This window comes from Notothenia rossii, assembly GCF_949606895.1.
Source record: "Notothenia rossii genome assembly, contig: scaffold_223, whole genome shotgun sequence".
NCBI classification, from domain to species: domain Eukaryota; kingdom Metazoa; phylum Chordata; class Actinopteri; order Perciformes; family Nototheniidae; genus Notothenia; species Notothenia rossii.
This window is the reverse complement of record NW_027639793.1, coordinates 38,808-57,659: the sequence shown is the minus strand read 5'-3', so window position 1 is coordinate 57,659 and position 18,852 is coordinate 38,808. Positions and strand designations below refer to the sequence as shown.

At 39.9% G+C, this 18,852-nt stretch overlaps 1 protein-coding gene across 1 annotated transcript in view; it reads left to right on the top strand.

Annotated features, from left to right (window-relative positions):
* Positions 1-18,852, top strand: part of LOC307027405 (Golgi apparatus protein 1-like) — a 43,944-nt gene that overhangs the window by 8,615 nt on the left and 16,477 nt on the right. The window contains 9 exon segments of the mRNA XM_079695645.1: positions 1,196-1,267; positions 1,682-1,868; positions 7,960-8,174; positions 10,775-10,896; positions 12,835-12,936; positions 13,658-13,811; positions 14,852-14,893; positions 16,476-16,700; positions 18,734-18,796. Coding sequence (XP_079551771.1) covers positions 1,196-1,267; positions 1,682-1,868; positions 7,960-8,174; positions 10,775-10,896; positions 12,835-12,936; positions 13,658-13,811; positions 14,852-14,893; positions 16,476-16,700; positions 18,734-18,796 — 1,182 coding nt within the window.

The following is an 18,852-nucleotide window of genomic DNA, read 5'->3' as shown; positions in this document are numbered from 1 at the left end:
TGATCCTGGTGGTGGTGAATGGATAGTTGGGTTCGGTCTGAAGGGGAGGGGCTTAGCTTGACCCTGGTGGTGGTGAATGGATGGTTGGGTTCGGTCTGAAGGGGAGGGGCTTAGCTTGACCCTGGTCGTGGTGAATGGATAGTTGGGTTTGGTCTGAAGGGGAGGGGCTTAGCTTGACCCTGGTGGTTGTGAATGGATAGTTGGGGTCGGTCTAAAGGGGAGGGGCTTAGCTTGACCCTGGTGGTGGTGAATGGAAAGTTGGGTTCGGTCTGAAGGGGAGGGGCTTAGCTTGACCCTGGTGGTGGTGAATGGATGGTTGGGTTCGGTCTGAAGGGGAGGGGCTTAGCTTGACCCTGGTGGTGGTGAATGGATAGTTGGGTTTGGTCTGAAGGGGAGGGGCTTAGCTTGACAGATTTTAAAAGGTTTAGCGGAGGGCTATGATAGGCTTGTGAGAATAGAGCGAAGTGATTGGTTAAGCTGGGGAGTGATGCCCCCGATCACTTATTGAGAGGAGAGAGAGTAGTAACATAGAAATAGTAAATGAAGAGTAAAGACGGTCTTCCTGGTTGAACTTGCGCTGAGCTTCATTTGTCTTTAACCTTTTAAAAACACACCTTTTACTTCTTTACCTGCTGAAATGTAAACCCTTAACATACGTCTCTGTTAAACACATACAAGACTACAAATACCATTTAACAGAGTAAAAGGCAATCAGAGTATAAGACTAAATGATTATATGATCATTGGAGTTACTTCATTTTGCCGTAACTCCATCAATGTTGTTTGTTTTTAATCTGTAACACTGAGACAATCGTGCTTTGTGATATTGGTTCTATACGAATAAAGTTTGATTTGATTGACCTGACGACACAGGAAACGTCTTTTATAGAGTTACGGATGATTTTTAAATGCATCCAGATGTATAACTTATTCAAATAATAGCTGATAATGTGTGCAAGGAAGTGCTTTTTGAGTCCTCTTGCTTTCCTATCAACACTAATATATGTCATTTATTTTCAGACCGTTTTAAATAGCAACTTTTTGGAGTTTCAAAATATATTTGTCATTTTTGAAATCCTGCAGAAACCCTTAAAATGTGAAGTTGTAAGTCAACCTTTTTAGAGTTATCTAGAGTTATGGCTTTTGGTTTTCTTTCTTAAGTCAATGGTTGATTAATATGTATCTCTCTTTTCAGACGCTGGCCGGAGAGGGACGGGTTTACAAATGTCTCTTTAATCACAAGTTTGAGGAGGTGATGTCTGAGAAGGTGAGTGCTGGAGATTGATTCAGAAGTACTTCAGTTTTAAGAAGCTGTAGAGCTAAAGTGTTTCTTAAATAGTGATGAATTATTTTTTAATTACTAGATTTCGTCCCATGTATAACCTGATGTGTAATTTCCCTTTCATACATTCACTTTTAGAAAGGGCAATTATATATTAAAAGAAATTAATTTCAACGTTAAATTTCAATATTTCAAGTTTTCCTAGAGATTTCTAAGTTAAATTATAAAAATGTATCTGAAATTGACCGACCCTGAAACCATTCAAATGCGTCCCACTTGGGGTATTCATTCCTCAGACCCACCTTTTTAAAAAAATTATACAACCCTTTATACTCCCACTTGGAGTATAAATATAAAAAGACTCCCCCACCCTGTATTTGACCCTCTGTGTGTCCTCAGTGCCGCGAGGCCCTCACCACCCGGCAGAAACTCATCGCTCAGGACTACAAGGTCAGCTACTCGCTGGCCAAAGCCTGCAAATCAGACCTGAGGAAATACCGCTGCAGCGCCGACAGCAACGTGCCGAGAGCCAGAGAGGCGAGGCTGAGCTACCTGCTGCTCTGCCTGGAGTCCGCCGTGCACAGAGGTACCAAACACCTGCGTTTACTCACATTAACCTCAGGTTTTAAGCTTTCTTTACTTTTATTAAATAAATTAGGTCAAAAAAGATATCTAAATTGTGGGGGAATCTTCTGTAGCAATTGGGAGTCAGGGCTCAAAGAGACACGATGGAGAGCTGGAGCTTTGATGGCAAACACTGACGGTTTATTTTGAGCTTCGGCCGGAGAATTCACAAGACAGGTGGTGTGGCACGAGTTGCCACACGGTAGAGATGCCACATCAATTCTGAAGAACTCTTTCTGCAGCTCCAGGTTTTAAGTAGTTCAGAGTGTAATAATCAACATTCTTTATCAGCGAGACTAAACAAATATGGACCCTGAATTAGAGATGTCCCGATCCGAATAAGTGATCGGGGATCGGAGCCGATCACGTGATTTTCAAAAGATCGGAATCGGGAGAAAAAAATCGGGGATCAGGATTTTTTTTTTTTAAATACTTTTTTTTAAATTTTGTTTTCAATGTTACAAAACAAAAATGACCATGTTCAAGTCTTAAAGTCATCCTGACGCCTTAGTTTTGGTTTCAAATTACATAACATCATGTATGTGTTGCTTCTTTGGGGCTTGTTTCCATAGACCTGGTTATTTCTCTCAAATCTGGCAACAGAGTGGGCGCAGTGTCTAATTGTAGCAGTAAGCTAACGAGTACTGATAAGCTTTATTTTGTTTTGATCCAATGCTGCACAACTGAACTGATCCAATGCTGCTGTGAAAGAAAGAAGCTATATCCATGTTGGATAGAATATCCAATTTAAATAAAAAAATAACCTTAAGGGACAACTTGAATGCTTTTTTTTCTCTTAATGCATTGCATAAAGATCGGATCGGGAAAAATCAGTATTGGCAAATTGTCAAAATCAAATGATCGGAATCGGATCGGGAGCAAAAAAAGGTGATCGGGACATCCCTACCCAGAATCTAACTGGAGCTGTCGTCCATAGAAAATAATGTGCGCCAGGGAACCTACGTTCCTAAAAAGAAGGGCTTCTAGATGTCCCTGAACAGTAAACTATCTCATGTCAGCTTGTCCTCGTCATAAGCTGGCAACAACAATGCGCCCAAGCTGCTCCGCCTTAAGAGAGATTTCATTTCATTTCATTTCAAACCTTTATTTAGACAGATTAGTCCCTTGAGATCATCGATCTCATTTACAAGGGAGACCTGCATCATTTAGTTCCACATGAAACATAAAAACAACATACAAACAACAGAGGATATCATATTTACATATTCAACATTTACAACTACCCAGAGTGTCAGAAAGCATTTCATTTAGACATGCCTTAAATACATTCAAAGAAATAAAAATGCTCAATTTCAATTTTGCCTGTAGACTGTTCCAAGCAAGTGGAGCTGCGCACATAAAAGCTGTCTTACCTAAGACAGTCCTTACTCTTGGCACATCTAACAAGACTATATCCTGTGATCGCAGACAATAGCTGCTTGCAACTTTCTGCTTTATCAATGAACAGATATAATACGGGAGTTTGCCCAACATAGCTTTATAGATAAAAGTGTACCAGTGACTGAGCCTCCGTACAGTGAGTGATGGTAAACCTGCCTTGGTATACAGTGTACAGTGATGAGTAAGTGCTTTACAGTTAGTGACAAATCTCAGAGCACTATGATACGCAGCATCTAGTTTGCTTAGGTAGTTGGCAGGTGCATTCATATACAGCAGATCACCATAGTCCAGCACAGGTAAAAAGGTCACAGTGACTAGCCTTTTCCTGGCCTCAAGCGAGAAACAGGACTTATTCCTGAAAAAGAAACCTAGCCTAACCCTCAGTTTTTTAAGCAGGTTATTGACATGAAGTTTAAAAGAGAGACAGTCATCAAGCAAGATACCAAGGTATTTGTAACAGGCAACAACTTCAAGTTTTGTTCCTTGCGTTGATACAATATCTAAAACAGGCTCTGGTGACTTTTTAGCTTTTGAAAAGAGCATTATCTTGGTTTTATCCACATTTAAAAGAAGCTTTAGTTCAGAGAGCTGAGTCTGAATAATGTTAAAAACAGCCTGTAATTTAACAACCGCCTCCTGAATGGAGGGACCTGCACAATACATCACGGTATCGTCCGCATAAAAATGTAAAGTAGCTTCATCCACATTTTCACCTAAACTGTTGATATATATGGAGAATAAAAGTGGACCTAAAACAGAACCTTGAGGAACACCATTAGCAATGTTTAACCACTCAGAAGACAGCCCATCAAAGTGAACACATTGGGACCTTTCAGAGAGGTAGTTCACAAACCACCCCACTGCATGGCTGGATATGCCAGTACTGAGTAGCCTCTGTTTTAAGACACGATGATCAACGGTGTCAAACGCTTTGGAAAGGTCAATAAACAGAGCTGCACAACTCTGTTTATTATCTAGCATACTAGTAATATCATTTACCACTTTCATTGTTGCAGTGATGGTGCTATGTTTCTTCCTGAAGCCTGACTGATGTTTAGACAGGATATCATTTATACATAAAAACTCCTTTACTTGTTCACTCACAAGTCGTTCGAGCACCTTAGCCAAAACTGACAATTTAGAGATTGGCCTATAGTTATTTAAAATAGTTGCCTCCCCTCCTTTCAGTAGAGGCAGGACATAAGCAGACTTCCATACTTTAGGAATTGTATTTGTGCTGAGGGAGAGGTTAAAAAGAGAAGTAAGAGGTGGAGCAATAAAATCTGCAGCTATCTTTAAAAAGAAAGGTTCTACGTTGTCCGGGCCAGCCGGTTTCTTAGGATCTAACTTGGATAAAGCTTCATGGACAATACCAACAGTTAAAGGAGTAAAACTGAAAGGGTTTTCCAGACCACATTGTTCAGAGTCAAGGACTGGAGCGTTCACAGAAGCAGAAGCACAGTCAGTGACAGAATCAAACAGAGAGCCACAAGAGACAAAATGCTTATTAAAGCAATTTAGCATGGTGGCCCTGTCTGATATAATGCCAGATGCTGTGGTGAGGTACGGAGGTAGCTCATTTGGGATATCACCAGTGGAAATCGATTTTATGGCTTTCCAAAATTTACTAGGATTATTCAGGTTTTCTGTGGTAACTGACAAATAGTACTTTGACTTAGCACTTTTGACATTTGAAGTAAAGCTATTCCTTAGCTGCCTAAAGCGTAGCCATTCTACCTCTGAGCCTGATTTCCTAGCCTTTGCCCAGGCATTGTTTCTCTCATGAAGGAGACTGGACATTTCAGCAGAAAACCAGGGATTGTTTCGTCCCTTCACTCTAAATTTACGCAGAGGTGCATGTTTATCTATAATTTTTATAAAACCAAGATAAAAATAAGACCATGCAGTTTCTACATCAGCACACAGATCGATTTTTCCCCAATCAAAATCAAACAGATCATGTAAAAAACCCTGCTCCACTAAGTGTTTTTTATCTCTCTTTGTGATGATGCGTGGTTTAACTTTTTGGACCTTAGTGTCCCTAATTGTGGCTACAACACAGTGGTCACTCACATCATTAGCAAATACTCCCACAGATGAGTATTTATATGGAACATTTGTTAAAATGAGATCAATTAAGGAGGATTTATTTGGGGACTTAATATTTGGGCGAGTAGGACTGTCTATAATCTGAGTAATGTTCAAAGAGGTACACAGGTTTTTAAAATCCTCTGACACAGAAGTTAACCAATCCCAATTAAAATCACCAAGCAGCACTATTTCCTTGTAGGAAAGTTGAGATAACAGTTTTGCCAATGAAGATAAGGAGTCCTTGACAGCCGAGGGGGCCCTGTAGCAACCCACCACCATGACCTGTTGACCCTTTGTTACTTCGACATTCACAGCTAAAAATTCTAGTTGTTTACTAACAGATTTGGAAACCATTTTTGTTACACAAAACTTATTTTTCACATAAATGGCAACGCCACCACCTTTTTTAGGACGGTCAGTGCGATATACATTGTAACCATTTATGTAAATGTCAGAGGCCAAGATCGATTTGTCTAGCCACGTTTCTGATAAGACAATGACATCAGCATCAGTTGAACTCGCCCAAATACGGACAAAATCTAATTTAGGTAACAGACTGCGCACATTTAAATGAATTAAACCTAACCCCGATCTAGAACTAAAATCAGCAGGAGTAGCTATTTGACTAAAACTACCAGGTGGACCCGGATTTGGCTGTACATTTCCTGATAGTAACAACAATAAAAATACCAAGCACCTTTTCCTCGCAGCAATACCCAAGGCCGTAGACCTATGCCACGGGAAAGGAGACAGTGAGAGGAGAAAATGATGAACTGTGTCGAAGGTTGAATACCTAAGCAAATTATTCCCCAACAAAAATAAGTAAATACCCAAAAATATATAAATTATACAAAGACAGCACAATAGTCCGCCGTGCACAAAGGTACCAAACACCTGCGTTTACTCACATTAGCTGAGGCCTCAGCTGTTAGCTCCTCTGTTACACAGCCATTTATTAACTCTCTGAGGTCTAACGGCCCGTCCACACTACAGCTTCAAAAAAAGCTTGCCGGTGGGCGTGTCTGAAGCTCGACCAACAACCAATCACATGAATCTCCCGCCCCTGACACACAAGCAGCGGTTTGATTGGCTAGAGCTTGTACTGGCATATGATTTGATTGTATGACGCTTCCACCAACATTTTCAGAAGCTTCAAAAGTTGAACATCGCTCAACTTTTGCAGCCTGAAACGCCAGGAAAGCTCCGCCCTGCTACCCACAATTCAGTTCGGCGAAAAGCGAGGCAACGTGACGTCACCCCATTCAAAGTGAATGGGCAGACGCGTTGGAAACCGTTTTTGAAGCTGTCGAAGCTGTAGTGTGGACGAGCCGTAAGAGCTTTTTCTCACATTTTACGCTCGCCTGGGCTTCATAAGAATCTGAGATATCATCATGTAGGCTACAGGGATGTCACATGGATTACTACGATACTGTTACTACTAATGTTACTACTGATACTCCTGTTCTTACTACTACTGATACTCCTGTTGTTGTTACTACTACTGATACTACTACTACTACTGATACTACTACTACTACTACTATTAATACTACTGTTACTACTACTACTACTACTACTACTACTACTACTACTACTACTACTAATACTACTGTTACTACTACTAATACTACTGTTACTACTACTACTACTACTACTACTACTACTGTTACTACTACTAATACTACTGTTACTACTACTACTACAACTACTACTAATACTACTACTACTACTTCTGATACTCCTGTTGTTGTTACTACTACTACTACTACTACTACTACTACTGTTACTACTGTTACTACTGTTGTTGTTACTACTACTGATACTACTACTACTACTAATACTGATACTACTGATAATACTACTACTACTACTACTACTACTGATACTCCTGTTGTTGTTACTACTACTGATACTACTACTACTACTGATACTACTAATGTTACTACTGTTACTACTGTTGTTGTTACTACTACTGATACTACTACTACTACTAATACTGATACTACTACTACTACTGATACTACTAATGTTACTACTGTTACTACTGTTGTTGTTACTACTACTGATACTACTACTACTACTAATACTGATACTACTACTACTACTGATACTACTAATGTTACTACTGATACTCCTGTTGTTGTTACTACTACTGATAATACTACTACTACTACTACTACTGATACTCCTGTTGTTGTTACTACTACTGATACTACTACTACTACTGATACTACTACTACTACTGTTACTACTGTTACTACTACTACTACTAATACTACTACTACTGATACTCCTGTTGTTGTTACTACTACTGATACTACTACTACTACTGATACTACTACTACTACTGCTGATACTACTGATACTACTACTACTATGAGAGTTTTCCGTCTGTGGCTCTAAGTGTGGTTTTATCTCTAATTTAGTAGATATATTGATGCACAGCACTTTTGGTCAACTCGGTTGTTTTTAAATGTGCTATAGAAATATAGTTGGATGAATATCTTCTAAAATACTACGGGTTGAGTGTCTCTTACAGCTTTTCTTCCTGTGTGTTGCAGGTCGTGTGGTCAGCGGGGAGTGTCAGGGTGAGATGATGGATTACCGGCGGATGCTGATGGAGGATTTCTCTCTGAGTCCTGAGATCGTGCTGCACTGCCGCAGTGAGATCGAGGGCCACTGCTCCGGCCTGCACCGTAAGGGCCGGACGCTGCACTGCCTGATGAGGGTCGGGCGGGGGGACATGGGGGCCATCGACCCCAACTGCCAACGGGCGGTGAGTCGGCTTTTATGTTAACGATATATGGGGAAAAAACAGGCTTGATTACATCACTGTTGGGGTTTTTCAGAAGGATTTAGTCTCTGTTGTACCATGCAAACGATTAGTGTCTTGCAGCAGGCGGTGAGTCGGCATTTACAGTAACAAGTATTTGTACTCCACTACTTCCCGCCTCTGCCTATACGTGGAAAAAACCCCAGGCTTAATTATATCACTATGGTGTTTTTATTAAGGGTGTCCTCTCTGTGGTACCATGCATCAGGTGGTATTAATAATAATAATAATTAGGGCCGGGACTTTAACACGTTAATTAAGATTAATTAATTAAACAAAAATTAACGCATTTTAATCGCACTTATTTTTGCACCGCGGAACTTTTCTCACTGGATGAGTTTCAGGGGTACCGATTATACTGGAGCACCAACTAACGTTCATGACTTCAAACAACAATAAACCACAGTGAACAATAGTCAAACATGAACGAAGAAGCTGATGAGACCGTTTTGGTTGGCCCCGTGGATGGGACATTTTGTTTTAAAAAACGGACGGATGGAAGCGTCGATAAGAGCAAGGTTGTTTGCAAATTATGCAAAAAGGAATTTGCATATCACCGCAGCACATCAAGCCTCAAGTATCACCTCAATGCAAAACATATAGCAGCTAGCGTGGAAGCTAGCGTGGACGTTAGCCCGACTCGGAGTACAAGGACCCACACCCAATTCGCGTTGATCAAACAGTGGCCTATGCAACAGAGAGATTTTATTTTTCATCAGGATATTGGAAGAATAGGAGGGATTGAGGTCAATCACTGGAACTTCTTTATTTTATCTTAAATGGTACACTTTATGTTGAACTATTTATTATGTTGTTGGTGCAACTGGCACTTTATGTTGAACTGTTTATTGTTTCGGCCAAGGTTATTGAGAGAGTTGGACTGAAATGGATTAGATTTTTTAAATCAACTGTTGGTAAATCAACAAAGTCTGTTATGGCCTCTGAAGCAACAGAGAGATGTTTTCTAATAGTCAGGGTTTCCAATGTTCTGAATGGACTTGAAAGTATTGTGTTTTACTTCAAAAACAAAGTGTTATAGTTTACAGAAGGTCTACCTACCTATAGGCTACCTGAATCTCTGAAATGTACTATATTCCTAAATATGCTATTGCTACACTTTATGGCCAGTGTACCACCTTGAAAAACATAAACAATGTTTTGTTGCTTAAGCTTATGTATTCAGTCATTATTCAATGGTATACTAAAATCCATGTGAAAAAAATTGCTTCTCACTGTTCTCAGGCCAAATATTTATATGTGATTAAAAATTAATTGATTACAAAGCCTGTAATTAATTAGATACAAAATTTTAATCGAGTCCCGGCCCTAGTATTAATAGATTACATTTGTATAGCGCCTTTCAAGGGACCCAAGGCTGCTTTACATGGTAAACAAGTTGGGCAAATAATTAAGTAAAACATTAAATAAATAGCAGGGGGACTGGGATGGGTTAGGGGTTGTTCATCTAAGACTTTGAATGCATCAAAAGGAAATGCTTTGTCACGTTAGATTACATTTAGCTGATGCCTTCTTCCAATGTGACTCACAGTAAGTGCATCAACCCTGAAGGAACAAACTCAAAGTTTATAATATAAGCCCAGCCTGATTTGAGTGCGACTGCATTAGCCTCATTTAATGCCAAACATGTCTAAATGCTACGTGCAGAAGAGAGAGATATATTTGCCGTTGAAGTTGGTGAGTTTTCAGTCAGTGACGGCGGATGTTACTCAGCATTTCATCAATGTGGTGAAGAGATTACATTTAGCTGAGTCACTTCTGCTTTATTTAAGCTGAGACCGGTTCTACAAGTTGAGTAACTTTAATAAAAAAGGCTTTCAGAAATCATTTTTCGTAAAGAATTCTCAGTTTAGAGTCAGTTCTGGATCCCATCCTTACATTTTTTGTCATTATTAAAAAAAAAGTCTGGGTATTTGAGTCAAAGAAAATATTATTTTTGTATAAATTTTATTTGTTATTTTTTTTTATTTTTTTTTTTTAAATTTGGATATACTTTATTAATCCCTGTGGGGAAATTGTTTCTCTGCATTTGACCCATCCTAGTGTTAGGAGCAGTGGGCTGCCATTATGTACGGCGCCCGGGGAGCAGTGTAGGGAACGGTGCCTTGCTCAGGGACACCTCGGTAGCGCTTGGTCTTGCTGGGACTTGAACTGGTGACCTTCCAGTTGCCAAGCCAAGTCCCTATCGACTTCGCCACCACCGCCCATTCAATGACGTTTGAGACTATTTCTATGGTTTCAACCGTCTTTGAAACTCCTGGAGATGTTTGAAATTTTAGGCAAAAAAGCAGAATCAGAGAAATTAAAGTTATTATTTAAAGCCTGCTTATTCACTTATTTTGTCGCCTTTGGTAACTCTAACTCAATAAGGCACGTTTTTACGTCTCATTGGCCCGTGTTTTAAAAATAGAAGTTGCTTTGACCCACTTATTAAGTCACTCAAACCGTGCGTTACAAAGACCAGCACCTACCAGAGTTGTATTGTTTTCTATATTCATGCTGTTGTTGTTATTGTCCCTCCTCAGCTCCAGACTCTGATCCAGGAGGCTGACCCAGGATCAGACTACCGGATCGACCGAGCTCTGAACGAGGCGTGCGAGTCGGTCATCCAGACGGCCTGCAAACACATCCGCAGCGGAGACCCCATGTGAGAGAGGATAAATACTACTACTGTTACTGCTATTAATACTATTAATACTGCTACTGCTGCTAATACTGCTACTGCTGCTACACATCCGCGGCGGAGACCCGCATGTGAGACAGGAGAACCACTACATTTAAGATTCAAAAAATGTATTAGAACGACCATATAAGGGTGCGTTCACGCCTGCCTTGTATACTCCGCTTGAATGGAACCCTGGTGCGTTTAGCCGCTTGGTGCAGTTCATTTGGGTCGGTGTGAACACAGTCCGAGACCTCTTAAGTGAACTAAACAACCGGACTCTGGTCCGCTAAAACAGGTGGTCACGGAGCGCTTGCTAGTGAACTCTGGAGCGGTTCATCGCTGGTGTGAACGCAGTCCGCACCAAAACATAGGAAGCGTAGTATTTACGAGTCACAAGAACGCGGATATCTTCAAAATATTTGGCGAAAAAGTGAAGCAGAATGAAGTGTTGAACAGTGTCGTGTAAAGTAACAATTCTCCGTCAGCTACATAAAAGTAAGAACACCTGTCGTCGGTGAAACGCCCTCCTGACTGCAGAACCTCTCTCATTATGTTATAATGTTTTTTAACGGACGTTGTCTGATTATATAATCATACGCGCGGGCCGCTAGTGTCTGTTGATCTCCAGATTAACAGCAGCATGAGAATAACCTGCCGATGCTCCATGGCGGAGGCTCCGGTAGAAATTGCCGGGATTTGCGTTGTCACCCCTTTAATGTCTGACCAATGGTTGAGCAGCATTTCCGAGCACATGACTTGTGTTTAAAGTTTATAGTCTGTTTGAGTTTTTCCCGTGTGAACGCAAACCAAACCTTCTGAAAAACGAAACAATGTAACAAAATGTCGTCTGGTGCGCACCTGAGAGCGGACTATTAGGTGTGAATGCACCCTAAGACATACATATTCGCCCGAAGAAAATATCGATACCAAAATGTACACAACATGACAAAAGCATGCACATGATGAACAGAAAGGTATTTATTATAATTAATCCAACAAACATGAGGTGAGTGAGTCAGTAATATCAGTGGATGTGGATGTGGGAGCATGATGTAGTCCAGGGGTGTCCAAACTACGGCCCGTGGTCGATTTTTAATCGGCCCTCAGCAGATTGTAAAAGTATCATGTGATATGGCCCACACCTGAAACTTGTGCTTGTCTTATATTGTACAAGATAATGGATCTTTTACCTGGAGCCAGGTGCTCTCAATCATGTGTTGCCTTCAAGGACAAAAGGGAGTGTTAGAAATAAGACACACTATATATACTGGAAGGTGTAATGTAGGGCTGCTCAATTCATCGTATTTTAATCGCGATTACGATTATGGCTTGCAACGATTACGAAAACAACGTAATCGAAATAAAACGATTATCTTTTTTTTAATTATTATTACTTTTTTTTTTTTTCTTTAAGAGATGACAGGAGCAGCCCTACCAGCCATGGTGGCCAAAACATTTTTATTTGGTCTTAAATTGTAGTTAAACATTTATTCCCTGTTACTTCTGGACCATGACGCCAAGGCCAGCCTTTAATGTTTAACTGAGTGGAAAATGTTTTATGAGTTTTCAGGTTGTGACAGTGCACTGCAACATGTTTGTTGATCTTGTTTATCGGTATTTATTATTTTGATATTATTTATTTAAATGTAGACATGAATATATTATTTTATTTTATTTTGGTTTTTCAGTTGATTACCCTGAACGTATAACTCAACAGTTAAAAAGTTCAAATTATTATATTTATTTGTTTTAAAGTACAATAAATGGATGTTTTCAAAGTCAACATCCATTGATCGCATTTAATAATCGCAATTACAATTATTGACCCAAATAATCGAGATTATGATTTTTTCCATAATCGAGCAGCCCTAGTGTAATGCAGGAGTCCTCACAATAGTTTAAATGTGTGTTTGGCTGCAGGATCCTGTCGTGTCTGATGGAGCATCTGTACACGGAGAAGATGGTGGAGGACTGTGAGCACCGCCTGCTGGAGCTGCAGTACTTCATCGCAAGAGACTGGAAGTAAGTCGTCCACCTCCTCCTCCTCCTCCTCCTCCTCCTCCTCCTCCTCCCCTTTCTTCATCACAGGATAAAAACAACTGCTTTTATGACTAATTCTTAAAGGTCCCCTATCATACTGTTTGTCATCAATATATCACAGGTCTCAGATATATCCAGAACCTGTCTCTGATTGGCTGAAACACCAAATAGATCATTGCAGCATTACCCATAATCCCCTCTGTTTCCGCCCTGTTTGAAAATGAGCTGATCAGAACTAACCCCAGACAGGTTTTTATAGAAATGGATCGGGACAAAAAGAGTCTCTTTACATAGAGTGGACACATGTTGATGTAGAAGAGACATGAAGAAGAGGGGACACATGTTGATGTAGAAGAGACATGGAGAAGAGGGGACACATGTTGATGTAGAAGAGACATGGAGAAGAGGGGACACATGTTGATGTAGAAGAGACATGAAGAAGAGGGGACACATGTTGATGTAGAAGAGACATGGAGAAGAGGGGACACATGTTGATGTAGAAGAGCCATGAAGAAGAGGGGACACATGTTGATGTAGAAGAGACATGAAGGAGAGGGGACACATGTTGATGTAGAAGAGACATGAAGAAGAGGGGACACATGTTGATGTAGAAGAGACATGAAGAAGAGGGGACACATGTTGATATAGAAGAGACATGAAGAAGTGGATTTTGCGTAATAGCTGACCTTTACTTTGCTCCCAGGTTGGACCCCGTCCTCTACAGGAAGTGTCAGGGCGACGCCGCCCGGCTCTGTCACACTCACGGCTGGAACGAGACGAGCGAGATGATGCCGCCCGGCGCCATCTTCTCCTGCCTCTACCGACACGCATACCGCTCCGTGGACCAGGGCCGCCGGGTGAGTTCATCATAATCATACATTTATTCATAAAGGCGCCCTTCAAGGCTCTCAAGGTCGCCCTTCAAGGCTCTCAAGGTCGCCCTTCAAGGCTCTCAAGGTCGCCGTACAAGGTACACAAAACACAATGTTAGAAAGATATCTCTCGTCACCGATCCATGTATCTGTGATCCTCTCCAGAATGGAAGGAGTCATCACATACAGAGCATCAACTAGTACCTGAACAGTGTCCTTCACATGCTGATATCCAAGAGAGGGAGTTCCACAGTCACAAGATGGAGGAATAGAAAGCAGTATTCAATGTTTACTTCAGATTCGCTCCACGTCAGAAATGATCATGCTTGATATATTCTGTCTTTTTTTAAAGATTCTGGCTTTTTCAAAAAAAATCTCAAAATTCTGACTGTTTCTCAAAAATCTGACTTTTTCTCAAAAACCTGAATTTTTCTAAAAACAATCTCAAAATTGTGACTTTTTCTAAAAAATTAGACTTTTCCTCAAAAATCTGACATTAAAAAAAAAAAAAATCGAAATTCTGACTTTTTCAAAAAAATCTGACTTTTTCTCCAAAATAGGAAAAAATTCTGACTTTTTCAAAAAATTCTGACTTTTTTTCTGCAAAAATCTGACTATTCTGACTTTTTCTCAAAATGTTATCCTTTTCTGAATACTTAATAATCCCTGGTCCCCGGCTTGAGCTTGAATCTCAGGATCCATGTATCTGTGATCCTCTCCAGAATGGAAGGAGTCATCACATACAGAGCATCAACTAGTTCCTGAACAGTGTCCTTCACATGCTGATATCCAAGAGAGGGAGTTACACAGTCACAAGATGGAGGAATAGAAAGCAGTATTCAATGTTTGCAATGCAATTTTCAAAATGTATTATTGGTTCAGAAGATGTCGAGCACCCCAAACTAAAGGCTAGTCCCGTCCATCACGCTGGGTTTGTGGCCAAAGTCTTAGCAGCAGAAATCATGAAGTAAATATATCGAGGGACTTTTCTGAACTTCCTCACTAACCGGAGAATATTCTCCTAGCTCGTCAGTGGGAAGTCTGAAGCAGGAAAGAGAGGTTTTACTGTGAGTACGTCCACCACTACAGATGATGATGATGATGATGATGATGGTGATAAATCAAATGAAATCACAGGGAACTGGACGCCTCGGTCCTGATGTCTGTGATTGTTGTGTAATCTCGGTGCATGTGGGAGTAAAAGTGCTGCTGAACTGTGATGTGATAATCAATGGATACACGGATTAATCAACTGGATTCAATTACATTTCTGATTAAATGAAATGTGTTAACTTTGCTTAAAGTGGTCGTCCACTCAGATAGATGGTTTCATTAAAGGAAATAGTATTTTAATTATTTAGAAACATCTTAAAAGCAGCGAAATCTTTGATCTGTAGTCCATACTTTGGTCAGCTACATCCAATCACACATATCGTCTCTAAAATAAAGTTAGGAGCTTCTGTGTTAAGACACCAGCTTTTAAAACAAGGACGCTTAAAGGTGGGTAGGCCTGTCACGATAATTAATTGTGTTGGACGATAAATTTTTCTGGAAATTATTGCGATAAACGATAATATTGTCGGCACCGTTTTAAGACCATTTTAGACATAATGATAATATATAATAATAATTCAAGTACATCCTTTCAAACATAACTTTTTATTGAACATTCAACATTGCAAATGAAATGTGAAATAATATTAACATTTCACTTTAAATTCCCCGCGAGTAAGTCACACGTTGTCTCCCGCTTGTCGCTATATTATTAATTTGGCTGCTGCACGTGCACGCGGAGTGTCCTGACCTGGCTGTGTGTCAGCCCCGCCCCTCACAGCGCGCCTGGCAGCCACAGCGCTCCAGGCTAAAATGCTGGTCACATCTTTATGTAAACGGAAATTTATCGAGCTCAGAAAAGTTATCGAGTCCATTTTTATTTATCGTACGATAAGTCAATTTATCGATTATCGAGACAGGCCTAAAGGTGGGGTAGGTAATTCACTTCAGAAACACTTTTTGTTATATTTCATGGAATGCTCTTAACATCCCGATAGCAATGAATACATCAAATGCTTTGACAATAAATCCATAAAAAAATTCATCTGTGGAAGCCGTGGCGCTGTAAAAACAACGACCAATCATCTGAGCCGGTTAAAGTAACTGGATGGCCTACCTGCCTGTCAGCCTTCCATCTGTGCACAAACTTATCTCGAGCCCTCATTGGTCATGTGCGTGTTGGAGGAGGGGCTCTGTCAGGAAGTCTGAAGGAAGTGGCAGATTTTTCTCCGGCTGTGTATTTTCAAATTCTAGCGCACTCGAGCTGGCTTCTACAAAATGACATACCCCTCCTTTAAAGTGCGAGTCATAAACATTTAAACATTCAATTAAATGCATGGCTGCCCGATCTCTAATTTCTTTAAAAAAGATTTGAATGCCTTGAAAAAATGAGTAAATAAACATTGCAATAAATACATTTGATCAGGATCGGAGCCAAAATACTTTATTTATGCTTGGGGGAAATGTAGCTGTGTGACAGTTTAGGATGAAATAAAAGAATAAAATAAAATCTATTTAAATACATTTAAGTAAATAAGATACTTATATGAAGAGCAATGTGCAATAGAAATATTAAAAATAAATATATGTGTGCAGCTCTCCAGGGACTGTAAGGTGGAGGTGCAGCGGATCCTCCACCAGAGGGCGCTGGACGTGAAGTTGGACCCGGAGCTGCAGCGGCGCTGTATGACCGATCTGGGGAAATGGTGCAGCGAGAAGATGGACCCGGGCCAGGAGCTGGAGTGCCTGCAGGACCACCTGGAGGAGCTGGTGTCCGACTGCAGGGACGTGGTGGGGAACCTGACGGAGCTCGAGTCAGAGGTAACAGCTCATCATACCCACAATGCAACACTCCTACCCACAATGCAACCAGAGAGGGCAGAAGTACACACATCCTTTACTCAAGTAGAAGTACAGATACTCGTGTTTAAAAATACTCTGGTGAAAGTAGAAGTACTGACTAAACTTCTTTACTCAAGTCAAAGTAAAGAGGCTTTGAAATGTACTTCAGTAAAAAGTACCCATAACTAGCAGCTGTTTTAAAGAGTACCTGACCTCCCTTTATATTAATAGAACAATAATGTCATTGTTAGCTAATGAATGTTTCCATGGTGACAAACGGCAACATGACAACGTTTCCATTGGTCCCTCTTCTTTAGAGAAGACCAGGAAATGATGGATACACGGATCGTGTTCAAATCAATAGGCACGCAATGACTCTAAATAATAATGATCACGCCACCAAACACACATTCAGACTAAAGGAACCAGCCTGTTTGGAAAATGAGAGAAGTAAAAAGTACAGGTATTTGAGTTCAACATGTAAGAAGTAAAAAGTACAGGTATTTGAGTTCAACATGTAAGAAGTAGAAAGTACAGGTATTTGAGTTCAACATGTAAGAAGTAGAAAGTACAGGTATTTGTGTTCAACATGTAAGAAGTAGAAAGTACAGGTATTTGAGTTCAAAATGTAAGAAGTAGAAAGTACAGGTATTTGAGTTCAACATGTGAGAAGTAGAAAGTACAGGTATTTGAGTTCAACATGTAAGAAGTAGAAAGTACAGGTATTTGAGTTCAACATGTAAGAAGTAGAAAGTACAGGTATTTGAGTTCAACATGTAAGAAGTAGAAAGTACAGGTATTTGAGTTCAAAATGTAAGAAGTAGAAAGTACAGGTATTTGAGTTCAACATGTGAGAAGTAGAAAGTACAGGTATTTGTGTTCAACATGTAAGAAGTAGAAAGTACAGGTATTTGAGTTCAACATGTAAGAAGTAGAAAGTACAGGTATTTGAGTTCAAAATGTAAGAAGTAGAAAGTACAGGTATTTGAGTTCAACATGTGAGAAGTAGAAAGTACAGGTATTTGTGTTCAACATGTAAGAAGTAGAAAGTACAGGTATTTGAGTTCAACATGTAAGAAGTAGAAAGTACAGGTATTTGAGTTCAACATGTAAGAAGTAGAAAGTACAGGTATTTGTGTTCAACATGTAAGAAGTAGAAAGTACAGGTATTTGAGTTCAACATGTGAGAAGTAGAAAGTACAGGTATTTGAGTTCAACATGTAAGAAGTAGAAAGTACAGGTATTTGAGTTCAACATGTGAGAAGTAGAAAGTACAGGTATTTGAGTTCAACATGTAAGAAGTAGAAAGTACAGGTATTTGTGTTCAACATGTGAGAAGTAGAAAGTACAGGTATTTGTGTTCAACATGTAAGAAGTAGAAAGTACAGGTATTTGTGTTCAACATGTAAGAAGTAGAAAGTACAGGTATTTGAGTTCAACATGTAAGAAGTAGAAGTACAGGTATTTGAGTTCAACATGTGAGAAGTAGAAAGTACAGGTATTTGTGTTCAACATGTAAGAAGTAGAAAGTACAGGTAATTGGGTTCAACATGTAAGAAGTAGAAAGTACAGGTATTTGAGTTCAACATGTGAGAAGTAGAAAGTACAGGTATTTGTGTTCAACATGTAAGAAGTAGAAAGTACAGGTATTTGAGTTCAACATGTGAGAAGTAGAAAGTACAGGTATTTGTGTTCAACATGTAAGAAGTAGAAAGTACAGGTATTTGAGTTCAACATGTAAGAAGTAGAAAGTACAGGTATTTGAGTTCAACTTGTAAGAAGTAGAAAGTACAGGTATTTGTGTTCAACATGTAAGAAGTAGAAAGTACAGGTATTTGTGTTCAAAAATGTAAGAAGTAGAAAAGTACAGGTATTTGTGTTCAACTTGTAAGAAGTAGAAAGTACAGGTATTTGATAAAAAAAGATCAAATAATACACATAAAGGATAAAGCTCCACCATGGAGTTAAGTGTTGAGAGGAGTTTTACTAAAGTGTTGGTGTTGTGTCCTCAGGATATTCAGATCGAGGCGCTGCTCATGCAGGCGTGTGAACCTGTGATCCAGACCTACTGCCACGTGAGTCTGAGCGGAGAACATTAGTGATGAAGTAACAAGAGATCTGTGGCTCTGAT